Source organism: Chrysoperla carnea, chromosome 3, assembly GCF_905475395.1.
Source record: "Chrysoperla carnea chromosome 3, inChrCarn1.1, whole genome shotgun sequence".
NCBI classification, from domain to species: domain Eukaryota; kingdom Metazoa; phylum Arthropoda; class Insecta; order Neuroptera; family Chrysopidae; genus Chrysoperla; species Chrysoperla carnea.
In genome coordinates, this window is record NC_058339.1 from 52642442 (window position 1) to 52657904 (window position 15463).

The window sequence follows — 15463 nt, forward strand, 5'->3', positions numbered from 1 at the left end:
TACACTTAAGGATGAGCACAACACAATTCATTTTTTTCCGCTAAAACAACATCGTGCTTACTCAATACATTTTCAATTCTACACCAAAAACAGTGCTGTCTAATTATGTACAATTGTGAGCACGATCGAATAGTTTTATATAAAGCTGAAACAAAATTTTTTATATTGGGGAAAAATTCTATTTACATTACAATTATTTATAATATTTATTTTTACAAACTGGTGTAAAAAAAGTTTTCCCGCACAATTCACTAAACACATACAATGTAGCAGGAATATAAATTTTGTTACATTTTACACCACTTTTTGTTTCTTTTTTCATTTGAGTAAAAAGGCAATTGAGTAAAAAAAAATCCATAATTAAACTATACACGCAGTTTTAATTGTATTTTTTCTTGTGAATATAACTAAAAAACGCGCTAAATAATAAAAATTTCAACTTTTTTTGTATAACGTGTGTGTATGTGATTTATACAAACAATTACATATCAAATTATTTACGTTTTTTTGTTTTGTTTCTTCATCACGTTTATGTTACCAAACATAAATTGTAACAAATTTTTGTGTGTCTGTGTCATTCAATATTTCCAAATGAAATATTTTCCTATACATATTTTTAAAGTCTATATATAAAAAAAATGTAACAGGATGTTTTTGTTTTTAATGTATTCTGTTGGCATGCACAGATTTCTCAAATACTTTTTTGTTTTCTACGTGTTACTCATCTGCAAATGAATCATCTAGACGCGCTTTTTTAGAATCCGGTGATGGTGGTCCTTGATCTGAACTATCACCGTGTGTTGGTGATTCAATATATAGATTACCCCCTTCACTACTTGAACCAATTGAATCTTCTAAATGACGTTTAAGCAGCACTCCATGCGGTGATTCCGATTTGATATATACATTTCTAAGGAAAATAATAACATAATTGTTAAAATTAATTTTTACAGATAAAACACACTTCTAAATGTATCAATCGAATAGCTTTATATTTACGACGAGGTAAGAAATAAAATTCTGTTCGAAAATGTTTTCACAAAATCTGTCTTTTGCACAAAACTCAATTGCATAACGTCTCATTTTTATACCATGTATATATGAATTATATCAAAATATACTAAGTTTAGTCCCAAGTTTGTGACGCTTAAAAATATTGATGCTACGAACAAATTTTAGTATAGGTGTTCATAAAATCACCTAAATAGTCCATTTTCGGTTGTCTGCCCGTCCGTTAACAAGATAATTCAAAACCGAAAAGAGACATCAAGCTAAAATTTGTATATAGTGCTCAGGACGTAAAGAGTGATGTCGAGTTCGTAAATGAGCAACATAGGTCAAGGTCTTGAGTCCGTAGGACTTATCTTGTAAACCGTTAGAGATAGAAATAAAGTTTAAATATAAAAAATGTTCCTTATCAAAAAATATACAACTGTTGTTTGAAACATTTTTTCGTAAACAGCCCTGTTTACACGTTTGAACGCAAATTAGCTCAGAAACATTATACATTTATCTATTGTTCATATTTTAAATTTATCGTTACATATATTAGGTATGTGTTTGTTTGTTTATGTTTCTTTACTTACATGACGTAAAAAAAGAAACTAATGCGTAATCAACACTTTCTATACATGAAATTTCAACAATTAACTCAGTGGCTTTTAATTTATGTATTTCATCTGGTTCCAAACATAATACGGTATAATGCTAATCAGCGAAATATACCGCATTGACTCTTAGCTTAAAATATTCCTTTTTTTTTTTTGCTCAGTTTTTTAAATTTGCTTTGAATTAACTAAATTTGGTTACTTGTTTACTTGCATGTGATACATGATATCAATTAAAAATCAGAATAAATCTATAAACTACAGAAAAATTATTTCTGTGTGAATCGGGGTTGTACCTTCGTCAAGGAATTTGAATACAAAAACTACGTTAAAAAAATAAAAAATTTGTGAGAAAATAATTCAAGAAATATATTAAGAACGCTTTAGAAGCATCAAAAAGTAAAAAATAGATTACCGCTTATAGGATCTATTTTATCAATGTTTTGTACATCTGCATCATTATTTCTGTCATGCCAGTAAACGCTTTCTTGATTACTTCTAATTAAAACTAATTTAAATTATTAAGAAAAAAATGCCCATTGCTAAACAAAGTTTTACAGAAATTAGACTTTAGTTTAAAAAAAGCCTTACCCATATGTGTTTGAAGTTTGAACAATTACTGGTTGTGGTGAAAATGATGCTGGTGATATAACTTCTCGCTCTTCAACAACAGCTCCCGGTATATATTTTTCTAGAAAAATAGAAAAATATTTGAAAAAATCAAATATCCGTTTATTGTAATTGATATTATTTTATTGGAAAATTGACAAAAATTAACACACACCTTCCCGAATAATCTCCTCAGAACCATTTGTAACAATAGTGACATGATGCTGTGGTGAAGGCATCATAATATGTTTATTATTTCCAACTAAAGCCGACATTTGATGCTGACCAATCAATGTTCCAGAGCCAGGTCCCGAATAAGTTCCGGGACTTGTAGGAGCTGATTGATAAGTCAAATGACCACCGCGATCTAAAATATTACATCTTGATTTCAAAGCAAACTATTTATTTATAAAAATATTGGATTCTTACCTGTACCAATCATTATGGTATGTGACATGCCAGGACTACCTGGTGCCGACTGACTAATATCACCACAATTTTCAGGTATTGGAGAACTTTCTCTCGACAAACATTCAGGTGTCATTAATCCTGACATTCCCACATGACTAGGCGACGCTGGTGCACTTCTATAAACAATAAATACCAAATTTTAATCACAATATCAAAATTATTAAATTTAAATTGTTTTCTAAGAAAGGAGCAGTACTTGGAGGCCTTCATTGGACAAATGCTCGATGATAGCCTGGTTAAGAGATTCCGATATCGGTTACATTCAAAATAAATAGTAAATTATATTAAACTTCTTTATTTAATCTAAAAATTTCGATGTTGTGTTGCATTAAATTTTTAATACATTATTTCATTTGCATATTTATGTAGTATATTTGTTGTACCAATTTAACGATAGCCGGGTGAACTTTATGTTGTTTCCTGGGTCGAAATTTTGTCCAGGTATTCGTGAATATTAACAGATATATAGTTTGATATAATTTACCTTGAACTTAGACCGAAAGGAGCCCTGAAACATTGAACACCTCGTGGCCTCCTTCTCCTAAACGCTTGCTCAATTAATTTTGCTTCTGACTGTGGATCTATTCGCCAAAAACTTCCTTTTCCTGGTTCTTCTTGACTACGTGGCACCTAAACCAAATATCATTTTTAATGGATCAAAATTTACAGATACAAGAATTCGTGTTTTTCTAAATATATTGAATTAATTTAAACAAAAAAAAAACACGCGCGAATAATTACATTTGTCAAATTTTGATTCGTATAATTTTTCGTAAGTAATTAGAACTCCAATATCACGAAAATGCAGTTCATTTGTCTATTGACAAACAATTGATAAGTAATTACCTTAAAAATCCTTCGAGAAATCTCTCTTATATGAGAATTTGGGCGATATCTCTTAAATGATACTTCCAATCGTCAAATAAAGACTATTTTTGTATTTTTTTGGTCAAAAACAACTTATATACTGACGTATATAAAAAATCGAGAAAATGGCAAACCAATTTTAAGAAGTACTCATCTAGTCGTTAAATGAACAAAATTTTTGATCCTTTATATGTATATATTCCAAAAACAGAGATAAGATAAATTCCTAGGTATCGTTTTAAACGTATCAATAAAAAAAATTATTAACCGGTAAAAAAAAATAATAAAGTTTGTTTGTAATTTGGTTCATCTTTTAAAGTGAAAATTAACTTTGTTATTAGTTAGTTTCCATGATTTTTTTCATACTTGTAAGAATTCCTTGAATTCCTTAGTAATACAGGATCATATTCAATTATAATTCCTGCTATTGACCTTTAATCTTGTTGCCAATACATTTTAAAACGACCCACATAATTATTTTAAACAAATTATTAAAAGCCGCATCTCAGTAGACATGGAACAAATAAATTAATGCACAGTTCACATGAATAGAATACATATTGAATACAAATTTTGATAAATAACAGGCATGGAAAAATTTTAATCTGCAACCCTCAAAATTTTAATTAAATGCAACTAAATATAATAATTAAATTATTACAAAGAAATTTGACAAGATAAAAAAAAATTTAACGATTACATTTGTGTTTACTGTATGTACTATCATGTAAATATCAGTAATATAAACAAATTGTAATTAAATTATTTTTAGGTAAAACCTGCTAATTTATAGTAATTTATTATTTGATGAAAGGTTTAGTTTGCATGTATAACATTTTAAAATGCGAATAAATATTTTTAAAACATTTTAAAATATGAACTAAAAGTTAATGAAATCTAATCAAAATGTTTATTAGGGTTACGGTGCAAGACATTTATGGAAGTTTCAGATACGCTATAAAAAAAATTTGAATAATAAAAAAAAACATAAATAAAGTGCTTACTTTAATAAAATATCGATTCAACGATAAATTGTGACGAATTGAATTTTGCCATCCTTTATCTGCCGTTCGATAATATGGATAATTTTTTGTGATGTAGGAATATATTCCACTTAAAGTTAATTGTTTATCTGGTGCAGAAGCGATTGCTTGTACAATTAACTGTGCATACGAGTACGGTGGTTTTAGATCTTCTTTGTTACCATTTTCTGTACCCACTGACGAATCGTTAATGGAGATATTTGGTATCTAAAAATAATAATTATTTAAAAGAATGGTTATTTTGTTAAAAGCAAAATTAAACAGTTCTATAAATTATAATCACGGGTACTTTAATCAAATCAAGCAAGTGCTCACAGTATATTTTGTTAGGTTACAAAACTTTTCAAATTTTCAAGTCTTATTTATAGAAGAACCCACGTTTTCCTTCAATCTGTTGGGGTAATAAGATCCATTTCTCGAATTATTTATTTATATTGTAATAGTTATGTATTGTAAGTAAAGGGGTTTTCAGGCCCTTTGTGGAAAGAAAGGCCGATGATTGATATATCAAGCTTCGACCAGTTCGGTCGTTCACAATTAACATTCATTGAGTGCGTTCCACACATAAAAAACCTAAAATCTTCCGATGTTTTTTATACATAGGAAATTACAGCACGATGATAGATAGAATTGAATTTTAAGTTTAAAAGCTTAAAATTAAAAATTTTGATTTTCATATATTTAAAAATATTACCGTTTTTAAAAATTCGAATGATATACTTATTGAATGGATTTCAGTATATACAGGACATTTAAAAAATTTGCTTAATTGTATATCCATGTTTGTGTTTGGTGAATTTCAAGTGCACCCACATAGATTTACATAAAATTTTACTTACTGAATTGCCATTTGATGATCCATGACGGTAATGACTTTCTGAAGTAGGACTTTGTGAGTGTATACTATCCCTACTTATCGATGAATTCTCATGTGAAACTGCACTTTGTGTTGAACTGCTACCATAATTTGAGCCGCCTATAACAACTTGTGCTGCATAAGCTAATTTGATATGCAAATCACTAGGAACTTCTCTTCTGTTATGACTTCCTGCAATTTTAATAGTTATGTTTAGAAAACACACAGTTGTTAGAAAAATTAGGGCAATATTAAGATTTTTTGTATTTCAAAATTTATAAATGTAATCTATTAAGAACTTAATGAGATAAAAAACAAAACTAAAATTTTCAAGACAACGTCAGCGTCAACGTCGTATCAATTCGTAGTATTTAAAAACTTTTGAACTCTCTATGAAGTATTCCTGGAAGGCGTTATGCAAAGTGCGAAATGGGGATTTAGCTTAAAATTCGGTATGGGATGCTTTCAATTTTTTTATCAATTTTTCAAATAACTGCGTATAGCTAGCTAACTTATGTTTTCACTTTACCAGGACAGCCAACTTGTCAACTGCGAATCCTGCCTCATAAATCTCGATAAGATATTGGATAAATATGTGATTGTTCTTGAGCCGAAACAATACGACACATAAATTCTGTACAATGTAGAAGGGCATAGCTGTTAAAAACCTTTTCCTGCGATACATTTTTTTTTGTGACATTTTAAAATAAAACATCAAAATATGGTTTTAAAATATTTCTATATCTCAAAAAATTAAATAATAGTTTTACGAAATTATCTCATGGTGATGTTTTAACTTATTATTCATTCTGTCCGAATTCTAATAATTATTCAAACTTGGCGCCACTAATTCATCTCATTTAAAAAAATTACCCCCCGTTTATTTTGATAAATAAACAAGTAATAAAGAAAAATTAAAAATAGAATTAAAATATTCACAAAAATTACCTCTGGGACTTGTAGGACAACTATTTGCTGCACTTATTGTTCCAGTTGGAGAAGGAAATGGACTGCTAAAACTATCTGCATCAGGTATATTAATTCGTAATGGCGGTAATGGATGATTGGATCCTCCACCACTTCCACGCGAGCGTGAACTTATATATTTATTTGAAGAATGATGTGAAGGAGACACACTTCGAACTGATGGTGGTGTATCTGAACCTTCATCGACCAATGATTGAAATGTCAATCTGATATTTGTACTTGGGAACCGGAAAGTACATCTATATATACACAAAAATAAAAAAATAATATTTTAATGTCAAAAATGAGAAATGTAAATAATTGTTTTTATTTTTATTTTATTTTGTAAAATAGATCTGTAAACAAATAGAGACAACGCATAAATAGTATAATATTTATTTTAGGTGGGTATATTGTATATTGTAAATAAGGTATTATTTTATAATCGCCACGTGATTATAGTGACTTTATTTTGATGTAGGTCATATATTAAAAACAATTATTGATAGTAATAATGTTATTATATGAATTTATAAGGTTTAAAGGAAATATTAAAAACATTTAATTCAAAGATATGTTTACAATAAGTATCTAATCAAGATCCAAGGCCATCAAACTAAACGTAATAAATAACTGACGAGTGCAATGATCATTAACTAACGATGACGAAATTATTTGTTTACATACATAGAGAATATATAATTATTTGATGATTATGTAAAATAATACTCACGTTTTCGGTAATTGAAAGGGAGGAGCACCTTTTCTTTTAAATACACCATCAACAAAAACACCGTTTTTACCATTACATATCATATAAAAATAAGGGTGTTCAAAAAACACTTCCAAATGCCGTCGTGAAATAAAACTAGAATGTCCCATATTTACATCAACTTCACCACGCGAACTATTTCGTCCAATTATAATACGTTTTTGACGAACCAAATATTCGAATTCCCTTCCTTCTAATTTTGCAATGGCTGGTCCTTTTGTATCCATTTGAGTCCATTGCACTTTTGAAGGACTTGCTGGGGCCGATTTTAATGCTAAAAGGGCCCAAGCATCACTTTCCTGTGTCCTAGAATAAGAGGACATCACTCACGCCGTGTAACCACGGTGATTATTTAATCACGAACAAACAGGTACACTTTTGCCTTGCTCAGCAAGGTAGCCCCACACGCTGATCTGCCAGTGTTTATTCACAACACTACTACCACTACACGACAAAATATACACCACAAACACAATCGACAAACGTGGGTGGTTTACAAGCAAGTAATTAAAACGCCAAAACCATCTACGCACTACCTGCTCTACTCCGATCACTCCATTTTGTCGATGTAGCAGCGTTCTGTCTTTTATTGACATAACAGTCAAGCGAACAAATATTAATTTTATTGAGACCTGTAGCTTCAACGTAATACTACTAGGTTGCACTACTAGCTATGTCTCTGAAAACAAATGAACGTGTTTAAAACAAAATACATTCTGGAATTTGTTTTTTTAATAAATGAATTTAAAAACAAATGAAAAACGATACTAATGTTTAAATAATTTTAAAAATTATTTAAACGTTATTAGTTTTTCCAATGATTCATTCAAAATTAACAAAATTATACCTATATAAATAGAAATAGAAATACTAAAAAGCCCTTAGACCTAATAGAATTTATTAATGAAGGTATGTATTTAAAAATCCTAACATCTAACTAACTCGGAATTCAAATTTTAAATGATAAATAACTTGATAATAAAATTCATGATGTTAAAAACTTTTGTACAAAATAATAATAAACAAAAAATAAAAACATCTAAACGACGAATTAAAACCTACAATTTTTAAATTTTATTTAAATACAGAGTGAGCACGGTAAATCGAATCATACTTGACTTTTTTTTAAAATCAATATTTTATAATTTAAATACTATACAGCTGTCTAAAATTTTTATAGTCTGTATTTACAATATCATTACAAATAATATATTTCATGTGAAAAAAATAATTTTTATCGACTTAAATTTAGGGAAGTTTAGTATGGACTACCGAGAGAGAGTTTGATCCAGGAGGAAACTCGTACATGTCGGAATTTATTCGTTGGAATCAACCACCCGTACGTTCAACCATTCTTGATAAAAATCAACCATTCTTAGTAAAAAAGTTATGAAGAATTAAAATTTTATATTAACAAAATTAAACGCCTCCTTCAAAACTTTTTTCCGGTTCTAGTAGCCAAAAGTGGTTATTCATGTATACCAGACTACATTTATGCTAAATATTAAGACAAATGGGGGGCTCCACTTTTCGAAATTCTAATCGAAATATTTTTAATTCTGTAAAAGGGTTTTGGCGGTTTTAGTTAGTCTTTTGAGCAATTTACTAATGTTTCTCTTTTGATTCATTTTCCCCACCGCTTTAGATACAATGTTTCGTTGGTTATAGGTCATTGTTCTGAATTTCTTTTTGGTCCTACCCTTATTTTTAGTCTCTATAAAACCCCAAAAATTTCAAGCTGCATTTTACAAGGCCAAAAAAGATGCAAAAGTCGGAAACAAATTTGACAGCTTTTTGTTTACAAACAAAAATGCCCATGTTTTTTTACCACGCGTTTTAGTGCTGCTATCTGTGTTCAGCTGTTATGAAATATTCCATATTATGCAATATGCAACAATTTAAAATCCTCGATGAAAATACTCCAAAAAACTGTTTTTTTTTTTTCATAATTTGTCCTAAAAAATATTTTTTTGGACAAATTATGCGATCATGTTTAATTAAAAACCTTACACAAATTTTAATTTAAAAGTAGGTATAATAAAAATAAATTATTACCCAAAATATACTTTCAAATACATCTATTCACTTCTCTTTATTATGTCACAAAAAAAAAATTCAAATTTACATGAATTTTATGAACTTGACACAATAATATTTACTGTTTACTGAAAACTGTTTACTTTTTTTAATAAAAAAAGACTGCTTTTGTTGATAAGCAACTAAAAATGTAAATAATGATGTCTGATTCAAAAATTCACGCATAATTTATCATAGATAAATATAAGTATTGGGGATTATGTTTGGAGAGATTTTTTAAAAATCTTTGTACATTATTTGCGAGTTTCAAGTATAATAGCCGGGGGATTTATTTCTTTTACAATACGAAATGGAATTTGAAAAAAATTCAACAAAAATTTTGAACTTACAATCGTGCGGTACAAATACAAATACCAATTTCATGTGCAATAACTGTGTTCGAAAAAATGATTCCAATTATTTTATGCCTCCACCATTTCCATATTTTCAATATCCTCCAACGAATTTTTGGGAAAAAATGTATCAAAATGAAGAAGTATCAGCACAATGTAATTGTCAAAATTCAAAATCAGAATATTCAGGCTCATTTTTTTCACCATTCCCAATTTACTTGCCAGTTTTTTATAATCCTGCTGCTCATATGTTTACAAATAATAACTGTAAACAATGTTCTTCCAATGCTAATTGTTCACAAAGTACACAAACCGATCAATGCGTTTCAATTCAAAATAATGAAACAGTTTATGAAAACAATACGAAGCCAAAATTAAATTATGAAAGTACTAAAAAAGTATTTTCTAGAAAATCTTCATTTGAAGATAATACAGTTGGTAAAAGTAGCCATCAACTGCAAGATAGAGGTGACAAAGGAGCCGGTGATAATGAAAACGATATTGATGGATCTGAATATAATTCTATCAAAAATACTACAAAAGATAAATTCATTCGGATTTGTGAAGATAAAAACTCTTATTATGAAAAAGAAAAAAGTTCCAGTGAGGATGATGATGGTAAGTAACGTATTTGTATAATGAATATACCGTCATTATTTTGAACTTAAATGATGACGTAAAATTTTTTTATTAATTTATAAAAAAAATCGTGATTAGCAGTGCTGTAATAAATACTTTTAAAATGTATCTAGATCAATTTCAAAGATACAATATTCAGTAGCTGAAAAGATACCATATGAATTTAAATTCTGAAAGAAATGATATAAATGGACACTTTAAGCCATGGAGGTTATAAAGAAGGAGAATGATCGCAATAGAAAATATTGTCCCCAAAATATGGACAAAATAAGTGAGGCGCTGGGAGCGCTAAGTTGTCTCATTAAATGCGGGCTATAGGGCTTTTCATTTTAAAATCACGATTCACTTTTGTTTCGTACTAAATGATTTATAACCAATGTGATAAAATGAATAACAAATATCTTCTATCTTAGTCCTATTTATTGCTGTCAGTACGAAAAAATAAACGCTAAACTTGCGCTTATGAGTGCGCTAATATACTACTTACCGACGACAGCGCGGCTGGTGGCTGAAAAATGAACTATAAATTCTACACATTTTCAGGGACAGGTGCGCTAATGCTTTAGTACATAGCGATCGTTCTCCTTCTTTATAACCTCCATGATTTAAGCATTGGTAAAATGTTGTAACCGTAGAATAATTATAATCTAACAGTTGTAACTAAATTACATATTATGTAATAATTCTTAATTTATAAAAAAATAACATGCTCGATAATTGCAGGGTTCTGCATTACCCACCAACAACAACAAAAAAAAGATGAAATTAGTAGATAAGTTAACAAAAAAAAAAAGTTTAAATTATTCAAAGCTAACAATTTTCTGGAAAGACGTGTCATTTCTTTGAATCTAAACAAAGAACATTACAATTACATCAAAACCGGAAAAGTTTATAAGAATTATACATTATGAGAAATCTAAAGCTATTCATTCCTAATAATAAGGGATGAGATATTAAGAGGAACTAAATAACCAATATACGTCCATTTTCATTCTTGCGATGTAATTGTAATAAATTGTTTATTTCAAGGTGTGTTAATTGGTTAGGAAATTCAATTTTATTCCGCAACAAGTGTTAATCAAAATTTAAATCGCAAATCAGATAGTTCTCAATCTTCAACTTCTTTTCTTGAGAACTTAATCGGTGGAAATATACAATCTTTTTACTCTGATGCTACTGAAGATTTTGTTAACTTGGATTTTCAAAAAATTGATAATTTAATTCAAGGTATTGTGGAAGTCATTGCTATGATTTTTATTTGGGAAACATTATTTGTTCGCACTTAGCTATAAAACATTCTGTCTAAAACTCACAAGGTAGAATAGAGAAATTGGATAAGGTAGAATATAATAGAGGAGCATTTTTTTTATTATAATTTTTATTATATTTTTTAAATTACTTAAATATACGCTTTAGATGAATTATTTTTCCAATTAGATATGAATTTGTGGCAAAAAAAAAAAATTAATGCAAGTTCTCTTCTCAAAATTTTTACGTCAGTGTATTAGCCAGTGGCGTAGTAAGCGGGTATTAGGCATGGAAGCCACCAGGGAATGTAGGTGCAGGGGACGAAAATGCGTTGTCGTTACAGTTTCGCTTAATCATCAAGGTATAGGTATCATTATACTAAAAGTATTGATCAATGTTCCCAGATTCCTTTGACTCACACATTACAACACAAATATAGACACGGATATTACAATAAGTGTAAGGTGTGATTTGGGAACAGAAAAGGGCAAACGTACAAAGAATTAACCCAGTGTCGCGCCATATTCAGTAGTAGATATAATACTATACGTAGTAGGTATAGTACTAATCTTATTTTTTAATAAAATATTTAGCCTGGGTTCACTATTTTAATGGCTTTTTATCTTTTCGAGAATCTTCATCAGTCCTGCTATAAAAATTTATTTTATTACAGATTCATGCAATGATAATAATGATAGTGAAAACCGACTTGAAAATTCAACACAAAAAGAAAAGGTTAAAATTTGTAGAAATGATACACCAAAATTTTGTCCACCAGCACAAAACGAAACGGCAGCTTTGTGCATGTTAAGTTTACTTACACGACACAAAACAGCAATGGATATGGCACCACCTTCATTATTTCAACAACCTCAAACATTTCCACAATTTAAATCTGATTGTCTTTCTCGAGACATGAAGAGGTCAGAGTTAAAAGACAGCCCAAGTGATAATTATTTAATGTCACCTGCTCGTAACAATAGTATACATAAAGTACCGAATGCATTGCAACAAAATGATCACCTAAAATCAGGTTCACCTCGTGCTCCAGTTAAATTACGAACAAATCATAATATTTAACCATTTGCAATTAAGCAAGTTTTTATTATCTTCTAGCCACCAAGTGGTAACTTGTAAAGGGTTAAAATAAAATTTTTGTTTCAAGTATTTATTATTTAATAATAATTTTTTTTTAATTTTACATTTTTATATCTAGATTCTGCTGAGTTGTTTAATAGCAGAAATAAAAATTTTGTAGTTTTTAAAAATAAAGTACATACTATATGAAAAGCTTTCTTGTATTAATTATTAGTCGAAGTTACCCTTACTTTGAAAAATCCACTATCACCGCTAGAATCATTCTAGAAATCAAATCTTCTTGAAGATTCTAGAACATTCTACATAAGAGTACTCTACACCTCACCTTAAAGATTATTCTGGGAATATTCTGACACCCTCTGGAATATATTGAAGTACTTTCCGACTAGTTCCGAGCCAAAAGTTACTTAAAAACAAATTATTAAAAAAACTAATTGTTATTTAAGAAGGGCAAAAATTGATCATTTAAAAATATAACTTTTGAAAAAAGTAAGAAAAGATACCCATAATTTTTAAATTGAAACAAAAATGAATAGCATTGTTATAAAATGTATAGCTTTATAGGTCAGGTGATTTTAACAGACAAGTGAAATTTGCAAAATTTAAAAAACCCCCGAGAAAGTTTTCGGGTACGGAATCCGAAACTCGTACTTGAAAAGTATTTAAGAACTCTCCCCATTAAATTATCCTTCATACGAAACAAAAAAAAATCGGTTCATCCCTTTAAGCGCTACGATGCCACAGACAGGCACGCAGACACGCACACACAGACAGACACACATAGCGGTTAAACTTATAACACCCCTTTTCTTGCTTCGGGGGTTAAAAATATGAGAAGGGAGATATATTCGCGATTTTAATAGTGAGCTGACCTCTACTAATTTAAATATAAAATTCAGAGGTGGGTGTAAACATTATCTTAGAACATTAAATACCATAGAAAAGGAATTTCTACTAATTGACTTACGAATTGGATTTGTGAAAGATATAAAATATTAATAGATACTGTGGTTTTCTGTTTGTTTATTCCATGGAGACCATTTATACCATTTTCAACCGCAATTTCAGTGTCTCCTATAGTTTCTTGAAGTCGCGATAATTGCACCTATACTTCTTAATGCATAATGGAAATTTTTATGGGCACGATCGTTACATAAAGTAGGAGGTGTGTTACATATAGCGTAGGAGGTGTGTTACATGACACGTAGGACGTCGTAGGTGTTATAGGCCATTCAAAACGAAATGAGACCGAATAAAAGATAGTGTAAATGTAAGTTTGTACCTTAGATAATATATTTTAGTAGATAAGCCCAACGTATACCAAGTATATATATTTTGGCTTCACAGAGTAGATTAATGAATTTATTGGAATGCAAAGTTTACAGTAAGATTTCTAACAAAAGTTGTTTTTTATACTTCATAAAAATTAAAGAACAACGATGTAATATTTCCTGGCCTTCCTTTTACGAGATAGCAGTTATGAACATGTAAGAACCATCTTTATTTTCAGTATATTTGAAAGACAAAACTATTCTTTACCATTTCATTAGTTCTGTTAAAATCGCCCAATCTATTTAATGAATGGACGGTTTCTAATCTTATCAAAACACACTTAAAATATTTTTAGAGTATTGATGACATCAATCTGAAAGGAAATAGAAAATTATACTATGGACCTCCCATATCACGAAAAATATTTTTTGTGTCCGTCTAAACTTAACTACACTTATGGTTTGGATTTCAGATTTCAAATAATTACATTGTGCAGATAACGAACTGCAGCCACAACGGATCTCAAACAAAAATAATTGTTACTTATAGCTATAGATAACGGAGTCTAGTCTGATATTTTTACGCATGCATTTTTTTTTTTTTTTTTTTGATAAAATCACTTTAAGCTGTTTGTGGTGAATCGAAAAAGTAGGGTAGACTTTAGGAAATTTTTACTCTGAATGATCCTACAGCAGATTGTGGCCATGTAGCCATTCTGAACTTAAGTGTTGATTATAAAAATTGTTGAATCATAGAAATTATATATCCCATGTATAATTTCTATGATTCAACAACTCTAGGAATTGAAGGGTGGTGTTGCACTGGTGCAAATATTTTCTGCTCATATAGTCTTACAGTGTTCTGAAAAACAATTCTAGAAGAATGACTAAGTCTAAAAAATTCTAAAAAAGTCTGAAAAGATCTTGGTAAAACTTACTAAGCATTTTGAAGACTGCATTATTACAAGCTTTTGGACTCTTCTAGAAGACTTTTTATTTAAAGTTTTCCTGATTTGTTTATTCGCTGGTAAGTCTTACTGTTACTTTAGATAAATTTTCATAAAATTTCTGATTAATTCTAAAAAGTCTTCTAGAAGAGTCCAAAAACTTGTAATAATGCAGTCTTCAAAATTCAGAATAAAATAAATATTTTTAATAAGTTTTACAAAGATCTTTTCAGAGTTTTTCAGAACATTGCAAGATTAAATTAGACTATTGGCAGAAAATATTTCCACCAGAGTGGTTTCCAATTACATTAAAAATGGTTTTTATAAAACTACATGCATGTATATGCTTTGCATATTCCAGAAAATTGCTAACGTCGCATCAAAATTTAAAAAATTAAACCCACAAATTTTTTATTACATATTTTACACACCGAATCAATTTAGGCTATTTTCCGAAAAATCTGGTTTTTTTCTTGGTGGCGACATCAAAATTATACGAATTAATAATATATGAAAATTATGCGGATAAAAGTGTAATTTACAGAATTTTCTTATTAAATTTGTATTAAAATAAACGGAACCCTAACAATATAATTTTCAATTATCACATTCATAGTTTTTGATAAATAATCAAAAGGTG

At 29.2% G+C, this 15463-nt stretch overlaps 2 protein-coding genes across 3 annotated transcripts; one reads left to right on the forward strand and one right to left on the reverse strand.

The window, feature by feature from the left end:
• Positions 1 to 436: 436 nt before the first annotated feature.
• LOC123294686 (forkhead box protein K1) lies at positions 437 to 9295 on the reverse strand. Of its 2 annotated transcripts, XM_044875797.1 has the most exons (10): positions 9247 to 9292; positions 7153 to 7870; positions 6402 to 6679; positions 5437 to 5645; positions 4559 to 4804; positions 3172 to 3317; positions 2646 to 2803; positions 2392 to 2583; positions 2199 to 2298; positions 437 to 910 (listed from the first exon to the last, which is right to left on the reverse strand). In XM_044875797.1, the coding sequence occupies exons 2-10, from the start codon at positions 7512 to 7514 to the stop codon at positions 718 to 720; spliced, it is 1884 nt and encodes a 627-aa protein (XP_044731732.1). In that variant the 5' UTR covers positions 7515 to 7870; positions 9247 to 9292; the 3' UTR covers positions 437 to 717. The 2 variants fall into 2 exon arrangements, with proteins under 2 accessions (XP_044731732.1, XP_044731733.1); XM_044875798.1 differs by lacking the exon at positions 2392 to 2583 and having other exon boundaries at positions 9247 to 9295.
• Positions 9296 to 9488: 193 nt separating this feature from the next.
• On the forward strand, positions 9489 to 12638 carry LOC123296404. Its single transcript, XM_044877869.1, has 2 exons — positions 9489 to 10238; positions 12181 to 12638. Exons 1-2 carry the CDS (start codon positions 9578 to 9580, stop codon positions 12585 to 12587), a joined length of 1068 nt encoding a protein of 355 aa, XP_044733804.1. The 5' UTR covers positions 9489 to 9577; the 3' UTR covers positions 12588 to 12638.
• The last annotated feature ends 2825 nt before the right edge of the window (positions 12639 to 15463 follow it).

Coding starts and splice junctions, on each gene's coding strand:
- LOC123294686 (XM_044875797.1), bottom strand. CDS start 7,514: ATGTCCTCTTATTCTAGGACACAGGAAAGTGATGCTTGGGCCCTTTTA. Junction 4,805..5,436: donor GATCATCAAATGGCAATTCA/GTAAGTAAAATT, acceptor TATTATTTTTAG/ATACCAAATATCTCCATTAA. Junction 911..2,198: donor CAAACTTCAAACACATATGG/GTAAGGCTTTTT, acceptor TATTTTCCTTAG/AAATGTATATATCAAATCGG.
- LOC123296404 (XM_044877869.1), top strand. CDS start 9,578: ATGGAATTTGAAAAAAATTCAACAAAAATTTTGAACTTACAATCGTGC. Junction 10,239..12,180: donor TTCCAGTGAGGATGATGATG/GTAAGTAACGTA, acceptor ATTTTATTACAG/ATTCATGCAATGATAATAAT.